This window comes from Oenanthe melanoleuca, chromosome 2 (genome assembly GCF_029582105.1).
Source record: "Oenanthe melanoleuca isolate GR-GAL-2019-014 chromosome 2, OMel1.0, whole genome shotgun sequence".
Lineage (NCBI taxonomy): Eukaryota > Metazoa > Chordata > Aves > Passeriformes > Muscicapidae > Oenanthe > Oenanthe melanoleuca.
Window position 1 is genome coordinate 6,900,679 of NC_079335.1, and position 14,144 is coordinate 6,914,822.

General features: G+C 35.9%; 1 protein-coding gene across 3 annotated transcripts in view; it reads right to left on the bottom strand.

The window, feature by feature from the left end:
• Window positions 1-572: 572 nt before the first annotated feature.
• The window catches only part of KHDRBS3 (KH RNA binding domain containing, signal transduction associated 3), a 90,474-nt gene continuing 76,902 nt past the window's right edge, over window positions 573-14,144 (bottom strand). Inside the window, exons 8-11 of one of the 3 annotated variants that reach the window (XR_008839890.1) lie at window positions 8,251-8,309; window positions 4,784-4,933; window positions 3,349-3,405; window positions 573-1,346 (exon numbers count right to left, since the gene is read on the bottom strand). Coding sequence is in view for 1 of the 3 variants with exons in the window: in XM_056485382.1 (XP_056341357.1) it covers window positions 4,842-4,933; window positions 8,251-8,309 (151 nt within the window). In the remaining 2 variants the exon portion in view is untranslated. Of the gene's footprint in view, window positions 1,347-3,348; window positions 3,406-3,623; window positions 4,934-8,250; window positions 8,310-14,144 lie in introns of those variants that run through there. The other 2 variants (XR_008839891.1, XM_056485382.1) reach the window with 2 other exon arrangements.

Below are 14,144 nucleotides of genomic sequence, written 5' to 3' on the forward strand. Positions count from 1 at the left end.
ATCACTATTACACATCTCTTGTGCTTATTCAAAGAAGTTTTTTTCTTGATTATGCTTTCACTTATTTAAATAATTACTATTGCTGGCTGTAGAAAACAGTTTAGAAATGCAGTTTTAGCACAGTGAGAGATGAAGGCAGGGAAAATCTTTCCAGATGGTGAGATTAACTGACAGAATCACCTTAAATATTCAGAGGTTAAAAATACAGACTTTTTAATGGTCAGTTTTCTAAGTCTATTAAAAACTGCCTTACTCAAGATAATTTGATTGGTGCCACAGTTAATAGGAAATATTTTCTTTTCCCCATCCCCGCAACTTCAAAGCTATTTTTCAGTAGTCAGTATATGGAATTAGAAGTTATGAAAACCTGTTGAAGAGGCAGCATTTTGGTGTGAAACTGACAACTGGTATTGTTTATATTCAAAGCAGCAACAACATAGAACCAAATTATGCTTTTGTTGGCAATAAATTGAGATTCAGTGAAGAAAAATGCATCTGTGATGGAACCATAATTGATGAATGGGGCACACATGCTCTGCAAGCAGTATTTGTGAAAAAGAACACAAGAAAATAAATTATCAGAACTTTATTTCTGTTACAAATTATCACAATCACAATTAATATAAAACAGAAAGCACTGAGGAAACATGACTGTTGGATACAAGATTTATCAAGGTGTAAAAGCCTCATCCAAGACTACTACTAGAAAATCTGTGACTGTGTATCAGAGAAAAGATTTCTATGCATCAAACACCAAGTGAAAGAGAATAAGCAGCAGGGATTGCTCCTTATTGATATAATAATTGACAGGGATTAAACATTTTTTTGTTATACAAGTTTTTGAAGGAAATGGAAGTTGGAGCATTATTTTTACCCAAGAGTCTTGTCTGGAGCAGATTTGTTTACAATTAGCTATTAAGAAAAGCTTCAGCAGAAAACACCAATCTTCATTTTAACTTATCCATGTTGTTCATACATTAGACAAGCTATTTCCAAAAGCATTTAAGTTCTAGTCATGAGACTTCACGCACTCTCTTACACTTGCTGCATAAGGCTAAAAAGAGTCACTAAAGAATGGGAGGTTGCATTATTGCTTTGTAACAGGAACTTAGATGGAAATTCTTTATTGAGCTCCAAATAAAACATTGTTGCAACACTATACATAACTATACAGTTAATTGTTTCAATATACAATTATTTTAAAAAGTGTATGTTTGCTGTTATACACTTTAAGGCTTTCATACAAGAAATGCTGAGCAGTATTTTCATACTCGGTCTCGTCAATGTCTGAGCACAAGGGTAAGTACAGTGCTCTAAGCAGTCCATAATTAACATGGCAGAAGTTCCTGAAAAAGAGCAAAATACACTTTATTTTTATATAACTTGAGACTAGACATCATGAGTTCTCTGAAGCCTGTCAGACTGTAACTAGAGGAATCAGACAATTATGCATATAACAAATAAATGTAGATCTAGGCAAGCATTGCAGAAATTGCTATCATTGAAATTCAGTGGAAATTTTATAAAAAGATTCAATAAAAGGAAATTAATGATATGACTAATTATGACAATTAACATTACTTTTTTGAACAGTAGCACACAGCTAACAGCCCTGTGTTAGAGTGGAGAACTCTACTAGAATGAAAACACACTTCTAAGTTTGTCACAATGGAAGAAAGGCTGCCTTCTACATTGGTTTTCTTTTGTGTGGAGGCCTTTTTAGATTATTTTCCCCTCTGCTCAAAATCAAATGGATTTAATTTAAGAGATTATCCAAATAAAAGAAATACACAAGAGAAATGCAATAGCAGAACAATGCTAGTGCATGTTATTTGAGGAAATGCCAAGAAAAGTTTTGCACTACAAAATAAATTTTTGAAGAATATCTAGTACCATTTGTTTGAACTGGTGTAGTTTATTGTGCACACACAGGACATGAGAATTGATACAACAGTTTTCTTCTAAGATGCATAAAAACACATTTTCTTAGGAGAAATAAGATGTATCAATGTAGAGCACTGGAAGGAGGAAGACTTAATTCATATGATAATCATTAAATGGTGCCCTTAGAGCCTCTGTTATCAGGGAGACACACTTTTCCACCCCAAAGGGAACCTAAAACAATTTAAGGTTCTCTAGGACTTCAGGGTAGAACAATAGAAAATCACACATGCTGATCACACATTCATCCTCCATGCTGGAGGCAGTAAGAAAATATGGCATTAAATAAAGGAGAGTTGGATAAACAACACTTCTGATTCACTTATTTATCTACTAGCCACCCTTGCTACTAGGTATTTTAGTTTCAACCCCTGAAGTTTCATTCTGTCTATTTAATATAATACATGATGTTTGCAGATGAACACTTCCTATTTAATTCATCATATTATGTGATTTAGGATGTGACCAGAAGGAGAGATTGTGCCAATTGTTATAAATATTTTTAAAAGATATTTATATATTCAGTTTTGCCATAGCAATTCCAGCAGCTGGTATTAAATCTTTGCCCTCTGAGGCCCAAAGGGGAGAAATCTTCTTCAAGCTCTCCTACTCTTGGAGTCCTTTGATTTAAGCCCTTAAAATGGTCAAAACAGTTCTAAAGCCATTTTGTAGGTACAAAAGGTTCCTTTAGCCTGTGACAGCAGCCTCTTAAATTTACTGTAGTACACAGAGGCAGTGCAACTTATGCAATATTTCACAGTATAGAGCTCTATTTATCTGAGCCTTGTCAACTAAAAGCACTGAGATCATGAGGTTAGCAGGAAGAATTACCATTTCAAGTAGAAAAAAAAATCTGTTTTATTTAAAATGTACACCCTCTGAGCACAAATACAGTTAAATTATTTCTTACTTTATATATTGAATTGACCAGAAACAGTAGAGCCAGCTATTCTTTAGCTAATGTTTCTTAATGGATTTGTTCTCCTTCAATTAATGCCATAAATCAGTCTGCTGCTTGTACAGAAATGCTTTACTTTGAAAATCAGTTTACAAATGTATTTTTCATATTTTAGACAAGCTTGTTGACCAGATTAGAGTTTTAAATTCCTATTTGAAAACTACAACCATCAAATTAGGCTCAGTTTCTTCAGCTTCCTCTGTCCAATCAAACACTTAATGTTTTGAGATGCTCTCAAAGCCATGCACACCCTTCAATGAACTGCCAGGGGAGTGCCCACACTGTGACAGTTTAAGGTCCTGATTAATGAAAATTTGAAACTATTACCTTTCCAACCAGAATTGAACACAGACATTGACACCTAACTTAAAGCTTTGTGCAGAATTAAGGACCTGATGAAAAGTTCCATTATCTATCTAATAATTTCACAGATGAGCAAAGATACCTACCAAAGCATCAGAAGATTAGGGTTTTTGTTCTTTTGGCTGTCCAAGAAGGTGAGTTTCCTGACAAGAGAGATAAAAAAAAGAGATTTTTTTACTAAATTTCAAAGAATTTCAAATAAAAACTAAAGAAAACAACATACATCAAACTATAAGTAATAGAAACAATGCTTAAAAAAAAAGCTTTAGATAACATTTGCAATGTTTAAGTTACTAGAATTTATGGAAAAATAATATATTACAAACTAGTGGTTATGAGGTTTTACAGTTGTTTAATAGGGAATAGTTTGTCCAAATTTAACTAGCTAAGCTAAGGCTTTTTAGATGACTAATACAAATTAAACGTTTTAAAATGAGAATTTAGGTGTCCTCACAAGTCTCTCCTACATTCTAAAATGAAACTTTCTAAGTTGTAGCCTCCCTGTTTTTATTGGTTCTATTAAGATAACTTAAGTGAGATTAAAATCTTATTTGATTTATTTACCTTTGCAAATGAAGACCGTTTTAAGGGTTACACATCCTCTGCCTCTGGCGAAAGCGACCTCAATTAGTCAAGTCAGAAAGTCTTTAAAAGCTTTGTGTTTATTGCTTCCAGCACGGAGCGAGGTGGTCATTAACGTACCAAAATTCTCATAAAAATTCCCAAGTTGCACTAGTGAAAAAATGCTCAACAAGGTGAAAACTAGTCACATCTTTTTCCAGAAAATTCATTTGCTATTTTAAACCATTTTTTTTTTAACAAAAGTATTTTGATTTAATGTGGCACTCCAGCAGATCCATACCATTTGGATATTTTAAACAGCATTTATATCTACTGTGAGTATATAGAGAGATACATTTAGGTTTAAACCATTTTGTTTTAAAAGAAGTTGCACAGTGTTTAATATGAGCCTTTTATGCTGATCACTGTTAAACATTTCTCCCTGTTTACTACTATTTATGAAGTTTTATTATAAGATAAAGCATAAAATTAATCTCACACACACTGATTTTCTTTCAAAAGTTTATTTAGTATCAAGCAAGGGTAAAACTTTGCTTAACACTACAGAACATTTCAAGACTTGAGTTACAAAATACCACATTATTCGCATTTGTAGTTTGCTTCCCTTTTTACGCATGTTTGCAAAGAGAAAATCTAGCAAATGGCTGAAAATAAAAGCTATAAACTAAATTGTTGAAAACCTTTCAAATAATGTTATGTTAAAAAGAATGGACTAATGTATTTAGTAAACCTATTTTTGTTTAACACTAGTTAATCAAAGGTTATTTTTCTGATCACCTATTCTTTCAAACACAGTTTGGAAATAACAAAGTTCCTTGTTTTACATATCTTTCTGTCCAGGTTGTTCTTTCAACAAAATGTTTTTAAGTTCAGTCCATCCACTCAGATTTTTTATGCACTTTGAGTTAATAAAAAGGGATTGTTCATAGAAAAAATTACTTTGAACAGTATACAGGACTGGTGGAGATTGGATATTTCACAACATCAGACAGTACAATCAGTATCTGGCATATGGCTGGTCTCTGTAGACTCCTTTTGTTGTCCTTGCAGAAGGTGTCTTGTGTCGTGAGTTGGTCCATTCTTCTTGCCCTACAAGGAAAGAAAATATGGTCAGAGCCCTTCTAGATTCTCAGATGCTGAATGTAATTCTCCTCTGTGAATCAAACAGCCTCATTCTGTTTACAGAAACCAAGGTGTACAAGCCTAACACTTGAAACAAGAGATCTGGGTACAGCACATCTCTCTGAGCTATCCCACAGTGATTTCTCAGCACACAGAACAGAGAATGTGACAGGCTAATGGCAAAAATATTTACAGCTGTGGAAATTTAACTGGACCTGCTTGTTGCAAATGCACAGAAATGTCAGCTCCCACTGCAGACACACCAATAATTGCAATGGGATGAAATGAATGGAAAGAATGAATTATGTATAAGGAAATAAGCTGCTCTCAGAAATAAGTTTCTCTGCATCAGTGCCAATTTAGGCCTAATTCAAACATGCAAACCAAGCCTCAAGTATCACTACAAACACCTGTGGCTTTTAACATCCTAGAGCCAATATTCCATTTCTCTGGAGGTAAACATACACCTCCTCTGAAATGCAAGAAATAGGAGAGAAGATTATTGAAAAATATATTAAAAGGACAAGGAACAGTGGTTGTTTGAATTTTGGCTATAAAATAAGTTTGTAAGAAAGCTTGTGCTATATTTAATGATTCATAATTCTACCACCTTTTAATGCTAATAAGTATTTTTAAAAAGTAACAAAAATTATTATCTTAAATGAGAGTCAAACTATGCTGAGCAGTGTTAAAGGGGAAACACAGGACTAAATGCAGAGTATAAGGAAACAGTACTTAGATAAATTTTAATGATGGAAATAAATCAGGGCACTATGTCACATCTGCAAAAACCAAAATAAAAAATCAGCACCAAGAAAAAAAAGCCCCCAAAAGTAAATACACCTTAAAACAGTGGATGTGTTTCCATACTTATTTTTGCAGAACTGTCCTGCCCTAAACAGAGAGGTGCTCCAGTGAACCCAATGCAATCCAGAAACTAAAATGGAATCCAAATGTATAGTAGAATAAAATACAGACATCACTTTGTCTTTCTAGGCCATTAAAAAACCCTAAAAAAGCCCCTCAAAGAACTGCTGCATGCACTTTGAATGCTGAGGTAAGTTGCTCTGACATGAGATATCTGAAATTAGATGACAAAGATCCCATATGTCAAGGGTTCAGTTTCACAATCCCTTTGCAGAAGCCTCATCCTAACTACTCTTTAACAATGTAGGTGGTAGGTGGCTGCCTGCAGGGTCCAGGCTATAAATCATACTCAGGTGGTCAGGACATTGGCCTAGGAGGTAATAAGAAAAAGTTCAAATTCAGTGTAAGGCTGAAAGAATTAAATTTTCACCTCAGGCAATTTTGAGGGGCATCTGGTAACAACCTCTTCTGCTTCTTCATCACACAGAAAGCAAGACTTACATTATAAAAAATAAAAAGACTCTGAGCCTAATAGCATGTGCAGCTGAGGAGTAGGAATTAAAAATATCCTAGCTTTTAAACACTGAACACAAGAACTGTTTAAATGAAAAGAGAAGTCTTGGTTACAGTTTAAGGGGAATATTTGCTCTTTTTCAAGCAGTTGATAAATCTGCAGGGTAAAGAGTTATCTTATTGTTTCTTTGTTTTCATTTTGGTGCTGTTCAGGGCTCCAAATCCTAAAACCACTGATATTCTTCCTACATCCTCTCAATTGTCACCTGAGTTTCTCAGAGGAAAAGTTCAGATACCTCCTGAGAATCTGAATCTCCTCCTCTCCAGTGTCTCAGCACCAGACAACTACCTGCTCACTAGGCAGTGTGACTTATTTTGAGGCATTTAATGTTCTTTACACATGGTGAAAATGCTTCAATCTCTACATGTGCTTTTAAGGGATATACTTAAGAAATAAAGTGTCTAACTATTTATATGTGTAAAAACTACAGTGGCTGCAACCCATAATAATTCTTCAAGGTATTTATAGTCTCTCTCAACTTGAATAAATACATCACTTAATATTCTGAGTGGCTGTGCTTTGATAAATGGAAAACCAATTTTAAATGCAAAAGCAGTGAAAAATCCATATTTTCAACCTTAAATACTGCAATCAATATCTCTCCCTGTCAGTCTATCTACATTAAGCTGTTTCATATATTTTTTCCCCATCAATTTTGCATTAATGAAATAGTCTTAGAAATATCAGGTTTATAATGGCAAACAGTTTATTTTAATGCTGAAATAAATATTTAAGCTATATATCTATCAACACCAACTGAAAGTGCTGGGGGACAGAGGAATTACAAGTGACGTCTTCTTTTGATGAACTGTCTTTCTCCTTAAGCAAAATAATTAGTTTAAGCAGATACACTGGGCAAACTACTGCATTAGGAGCATTTATCACAACTTAGTTAAGACCATTTTAGTTTCAAGCAGAAAGCACTTCCACACGGAATAAAAGAAATGGACCTCAGAAAATTTCAAGTAGAGCTCTAAAGTTATTGAAGCATTCAATACTCAGAATCACAGCTTTTACACAGGTTACTAAAAACCCTCAAATGTTTGAGATTTGAGACACCCAGATTGTATTTCCCTGATCTCTATCCAGAGACTTAACATTTACCCCTTAAGAAAAAAGGTGCCTTTTAAAATGCTTTATGCTTCTAACCCGTAAAAGATTTCTTTAATTAAACCTGTCACTACCAGACTTCTATAGGGAAAAAAAAAAACAAAAAAAAAGTGATCTTTACAACTGGCATATGTTTTTGCTTCATTACGCATTGTTTTGTGTCTATGCAGAGTAACCTGCTGCCCTCGTGTCTATTAGCTACCTAAAGTACTTGCCTAACCTTTCCATAATGACTCCCTGCTTGATTTCCCAAGACTGATGCATGAAAATGAACTAAAACAAAAGGACCATACAAGGCTAAAACACACTCAATTAGGCTCTAATTCAGATGGGAGCTTCAGCAGATTCCTACCTTGTACCAAGCATCAATGCAAGCTGTGCCACACCAGAAACATTTGCTTTTGGCAGCCCAAAGCTCCTGGAGGAAGGTTCTCCACCCACATTTTTTTTCTTGAATCTCATTGAATGTGACATGAAAAGGCTGTGTGCATCATGATTTAAGTTTTATTTTCTCTACTTCTGTGGTTTTCGTTTCCCATGGCTGCGTTAGCTACCGGACCACAGAGGGCATTTTTCTCAATAAGCACACGAGGAGCTCTGTGACATCTCAGGAATCCCTGAGCAGCCATTACCTGCTGCAGGACTAAGCCTTGCCTCACAGAAATTATCCTTTCATTAGTTTGTTTTTTCCCAGAGTCTGCTGTGCAGGGATGGAGCTCACAAAGCCACTCACCGTAGGAGTCGTAGGTGTCTTCAGTCAGTCCGTGGCCATAGTCGTAGTAATCTGCTCCACTGCAGGGCAGGAGGGGAACAAGAAAGAAAACATGACAAGAAAAACTTATTACACATTCTAAATCTGAAAAGGATATAGGACATGCCCTAAGAAAGGTAAGTATCCATGTAACAGTGACAACTGAGGTCCTGCTTGTTTATTAATTAGAAACTATATTTAATTTCATTTAGGATTTTTTTTTTTCATCACTTGGCTACTTGTCTGCATTGTAAATGTGGATGTGGGACTTTTCCATTTAAAATTATAGTTGGGGAGGTTAAAAGATCTTACAAGTGTTAATGAAAAAATGGAGATATAGGTACTGAACCAATTAATTTGTCTTGTAAATTCCTTTTCATAGCCTACTGCTACCTAGTATTTCACTTTTATATCTTCAAATTCACTGATAAGAATGCAATAAATGGAAAACTATTTGGTAATTGGAGTGTTATACAGCTGCTGTGTGTGCACAAGTTCCAGTGTCTTCAAAAAAAGACACAAGAACACAAATACAAAGGCTATCGTTTTAACAGGAAGAAATGACAATAGGAACAATGTTAAAAGCTGAAATCTGTAGTTGTTAGGATCCAAAAGTGTGGATGAATACAATAATCACGGCCTAAAACAGTCCTCCATTTTATAATGGTTTTTATATTTGTATTAAGACCTCTGAATGGAATTTGAAGAACAACCCTTATGACACATAATTCCATTATGCTTTCATATTTCATGCAACTCTAGCTACATGCACTCTTTTACACAGGATACATAAAGCAAGTGCCTAAATAGTTTTTTCCTTTTCTTTCTAGCCACAGCCAGACTCAGGGCTGACAATATTTGGAAAATACTCTATGAAATGATGCTGCCAGATCAGTAGACTCCTAACTTTTTATTACCCTTAATGGATTTATTCTGCAAGGAAAGACCTTTTCATAGAATCACCTCCTGAGTGAGAAGGAAATCACTAATATATGATCACTAGCAAGTAATTACTGGTATTGACAAAATGTTCCTAACATTAGATGATTGCTAACAAAATAAACACCAGAGTGAAAATAAACAATTTATAGCCTTAACATGAATTAGCAGGTAAAGCATTTATACAAAACAAACAACACATCACAATTACTTCTGAACTGACAAAATACTTTGTTGTGCTCGAGTTGATCGTTTGTGTTTCAGTTTGGGTTTCTTTTTTTATTTTTCTTTTTCCCTTGAACTAAAAATTTTAAACCCCTCAAAATAACTAGGCCAGAAAAAAATTACCATTTTGGTGTGTGCAAAATATATCTAAAAAACCTGGATGGGTATTTTTTATTGCTGGCATAATGCTTTCTAAACAAAAATGTAACCAACTGAACTTTGAAGATCTACAAAGAATTATCTCTACAAAACCTTTTCTCTATGTTGAGGTGATGAGGACTCCAGAATAAGGGCAAAGTTTGAATAAGAAATATTTTTTCCCTACAGCAGCCAGCAATAGAAGTCTTTGTTCTGACAATGAACTGAAAACAGACATTCACTATCTTTCCACATAGCACTTATTTATTTTAAGACTGTGATCAAGTTTAGAAGTCTAAAGCAGCTGAGCTCCAACTCTGTATCTGTCAATCCTGTCAGAACAACTTTGTGGGGTCTCATTTCAGAGATCTAATATATATATTAAAAAAACTGACTACAAACTGCAAAACAAATAAACATCAGAAAGAAAGGAGCTTTTCACTTATATTGAAAGTATATCACAACTCATCTTTACTAACAGACAAACCCTTCAAAATTAATACTCTCTCTGAAAAGTACAAGGTAAAATGGGAAGCAAACTTGCCCAGTGCATTTCTGTACTCCCTGCTCTACTTCATTCATGTTCTATCAACAATGCCAACATTCTCCAGTCAACTGTGTGTTAAACAAACCCAAAGCCTCAGATGAGAAAACATCAAGGCTCAAAGAAATGGGTACATACAGATAGTTGTAAGGAGGTCTCAGTGAAAAAAAACCAAAACATTTAAAAGATAATTTAAAAGTTTAATTTGTTAGAGTCTGAATATTCCATGGTGTCCACAACCAAGACCGACACTAATGATTTCTTTGAATTCTTTTAGAATTACAGAAAATTCTAGTACTGTGTCTGAACTTACAGCATATAGAATTGTATTTCGTTTCAAAGCAACTGCCTGCAAAAAGCAAACTTATTCAAAGCACCCTACAGCAATACTAGACTTCTAAATTGTACATTTTAACTCATTAACTGAGATAACTGAGATAATTGAGATAGCTGAGGTCATTTCTGCTGCAAAGACTTAAGTAGCTACATTAAATAATTCTTCCTGTGGACAGAAGCTATGATATACATTTTTGCTTTAAAATAATCTTTTACATTTAGACACTTTTGTACATATTCTCTGACATCTTAGCAGTCTGACTGCTTTTTATTTCCCTTAACGGATTTACTCTGCATGCAAAAGCCTTTTCATAAAATCACAGAAAGGCTTGGGTTGGAAGGAACCATAAACATCATCAAATTCCACGGCAGGGACACCTTTCACTAACCAGGCAGCTCAGGTTGCTCCTCTTCCTTTCATTTGTCTCATAGAAAGGAAAAAATGAAATCCACAAACGTAGTTCATTTTCTTCTTTATATCATATGACTCCCTTCTTTCACAAATAAAGGAGAAAACATGACATGGATCCTTCCCTTTTTAACCCAACCAGACTAGACATGGACTCTGCTTGGAGTTCTTTTGTTTTCAGATGTGAATCATCTTCATGAAGTCACTTTATTTTTCCTCATTTCCCATGCATCTGCTTTTTTAGATAAATAATTGGACTACATGCTCTATCCAGCTGACTTGTCAAGCATCTTCCTAACCACTGAGTAAATGGTACAAGTGCAATTAACACTGGAGTATCAGCTGTGTACACACAGTCGTTTTGCTTATATCCCCCTCTTTTTAACTTCTTTTATATTCCCATTCCAGCATAATGGCTTTGGGCCGACAAGGGAGAACACAGAGATGGCAAAGAAAAATTGCTTTGATTTCCAATGTCACCATAAAAACTTGAAATCACAATGATATGGAAGGATTAGAGAACAACAATAAATTTAAATATGTTTCTAATTGCTGAGTGCTGGCCAGTAATCCTACAACGTTCAGAGGAAGTGTGAAATGAGGCTTAAATAGTGTAAGTAAAGCCAGAGGAAGAGCCTGTTTTCTGTGTTCAGAGAAAAAAACTTCAGACAGAAGAGTAAGCTGAGATTTTAGCACAGCAGGGCTGATGAAGCAGAAATGCTTCTCTACAGCTTTATTTAGAAAACTAGAGGACTGGGAAGCTTCCTGCCATTTCTCTAGAATCACTATGAGAAGTATCTTAAAATACTTCAATTTAGAGGTATTCAAGATAAGCTTTCACAGGGCCTATGAAAAATGACCTCAGTTTTCTACTAAGCTGATTTGTTTCTGAAAATATCTTGATGAACCATAATAGAACAAATGTTTATAAAAACCATATAGGAGTAACTGCTGTACAGGATGGTGAAGTCTTAAGGAACTTCATCTTTTATACTTTATTAACTAGTAGGTTATTCTGCCTAGGGATACTGGAATATTCTCTTAGGACAGATATGAACAGAACAGTAGTTTCAACCCAACTCTCATGGGTCCCTCACTACAAGAGGTGCCAGAGTGTATCCAGAGGAGGACAGCAGAGCTGAGAAGGGTCTGGAAAGTCCCTATGAGGGGCAGCTGAGGGAGATGGGAGTGTCTGGGTATAAGCCTGGAGAAAAGGAGGCTCAGAGGAGACCTTATTGCTCCCAACAGTGCCCTGAAAGGAGATTGTATCCTGGGGAGGTCAGTCTCTTCTCCCAGGCAACTAGAGACAGGATGAGAGGAAATGGCCTCAAGATGTACCAAGGAGATTCAGGTTGGACATCAACTAGAATTTCTCCACTGAAAGAGTGGTCAGGCACTGGAATGATCTGCTGAAGGAGGTGGTGGAGCCACCATCCCTGGAAGTGTTTTAGGAATGTCTGTATGTGGCACTGAGTGCTGTGGTTTACTTGACATGGTGGTGTTTGGTCAAAGGTTGGACTCAGGAGGTCTTTTCCAGCCTTAATGATCCTGTGATTCCATATCAAAAGAGGTCACTAGGCTATTTTTGGGATAATCCTAAAACAGGCAGATTGACCACACAGTCCAAGTATACTTCCAAAATGCACAAAGGTAGTAAAAATATATTGCACTTAATTCTTGTGATTGCCACAGCTCTCTATATTTGATACAGGCATCTTGTAGAATGGCTATTGTGACATTTCTGTGTTTGAAACAGAAGCAGTGTGGCAGGGAGCCTGCTTGCTAAGGGAAGATTAAAAGGTCTCTGGCTGAAAGCTTCTAGTTTACTGGAAAATCCCAGACTTAAGCAGTGACAAGCCCAGTATAAGCACCAAGTGATCTGTAACTATCTTTGGCTTCTGACGAAAAACAACCTTGGCCAACAGTTCAGCTTCCAGTAATGCCTATTAGGGAAAAACCGACCAAAATTTCAGCTTTTCCTTTTTCCCATGAGTTTCACAAGAATTTTGATCCCTTTAGGCAGAATCCAGGGCAGTTTCAGAAAGTGACAATAAAATCCTTGCAAACATCAAGGTTTCCTTTGGTCAACTGAAGCTCCGACAAGCACCACCCTTTGTGCTTCCACCCAGAGCTGCACAGAATAAAACAGAAAAAGCAGATGAGGATTTCTCTAGCAACAGTTCTTATATGATAGACTCTGACTGATACAATCACATATGAAGAGAACTCTTCCATAAGGATAAGCCTCTTTCCATCACTCCTGTCAGTTCTTCATGCTCAGCTACTTCTGATAACAAAATGCATCTGTCAACAGCAAAGAGGAGGAGCATCCAAGACAACAATCACTGCAGTGAAGTTTCTCATTACTCTGTAATGTCTTGAACATTGTGTAGCTGTTCTCAGTGATCACTAGAACACCCTATTCTGGAACCCAGCTTACAGCAGGACAGCTGAAATCCAGAGTATCAAGAGGAGACCACACCTTTTTTTACATCTTATAGATAAATTTTTAGTTAATAACCAGTTCTGCTGCTACTTAGTAGAGATTTCTTTAGTACATATCTTTACCCCCGCAGCTCAGTTTATATCTGTCAACCAAGACCCCTATGTGAATGCTTTACAAAGTACAGAAAAACGACACAATCTTCCTTGAATTATAGCCTAATATAGTCTCAAATGTATCCTACAAACAGCAGATCTGTTACCTGTAATCCTAAAAGGTGACCCGAGTGCCCTCTCAAGGATCCCCTTAGATATCACTGTTTAGGAATTACTTTTTATAGCAGAAATGGGAAATTTCACTTCTGAATAGGGAAATGCTCTCAGAGGCATCTCCATTCTGGTGCTACCTACCAGGCACAGACCTATCTAGGTATTTCCAGCAGAACTCTACAGAGTTGCCTAGAGCAGTTTTACCATCTGAAATATGAATAGAACACAGCAACAATACATTCCTGATCACGAGAAATGCTAACCATATTAATGTCAAAAAACCACTACATTAAATAAGAAAGTACCAGCAGAAGAACTGAAACCTCAGATTGCATAAATTCAGCATTTTGGTTTTGCTGGTGACTTAGAACCAAGTCCCACACACCCCACACCTTGTCTGTCTGCTTTGCAAAGCAGGTTGTGAACTGCTACCAGAGGAAGCTAAACTTGAAGTCTTTAACTATCCATGTGTGTAGCTATCATATTTCAGCTGCTAAATGGAGAAAAAAGACATGAAACAACATTAACATCAGAAAAAGATGTTTTCTTCCCTCTCTCTCCAAATAGGCAAGA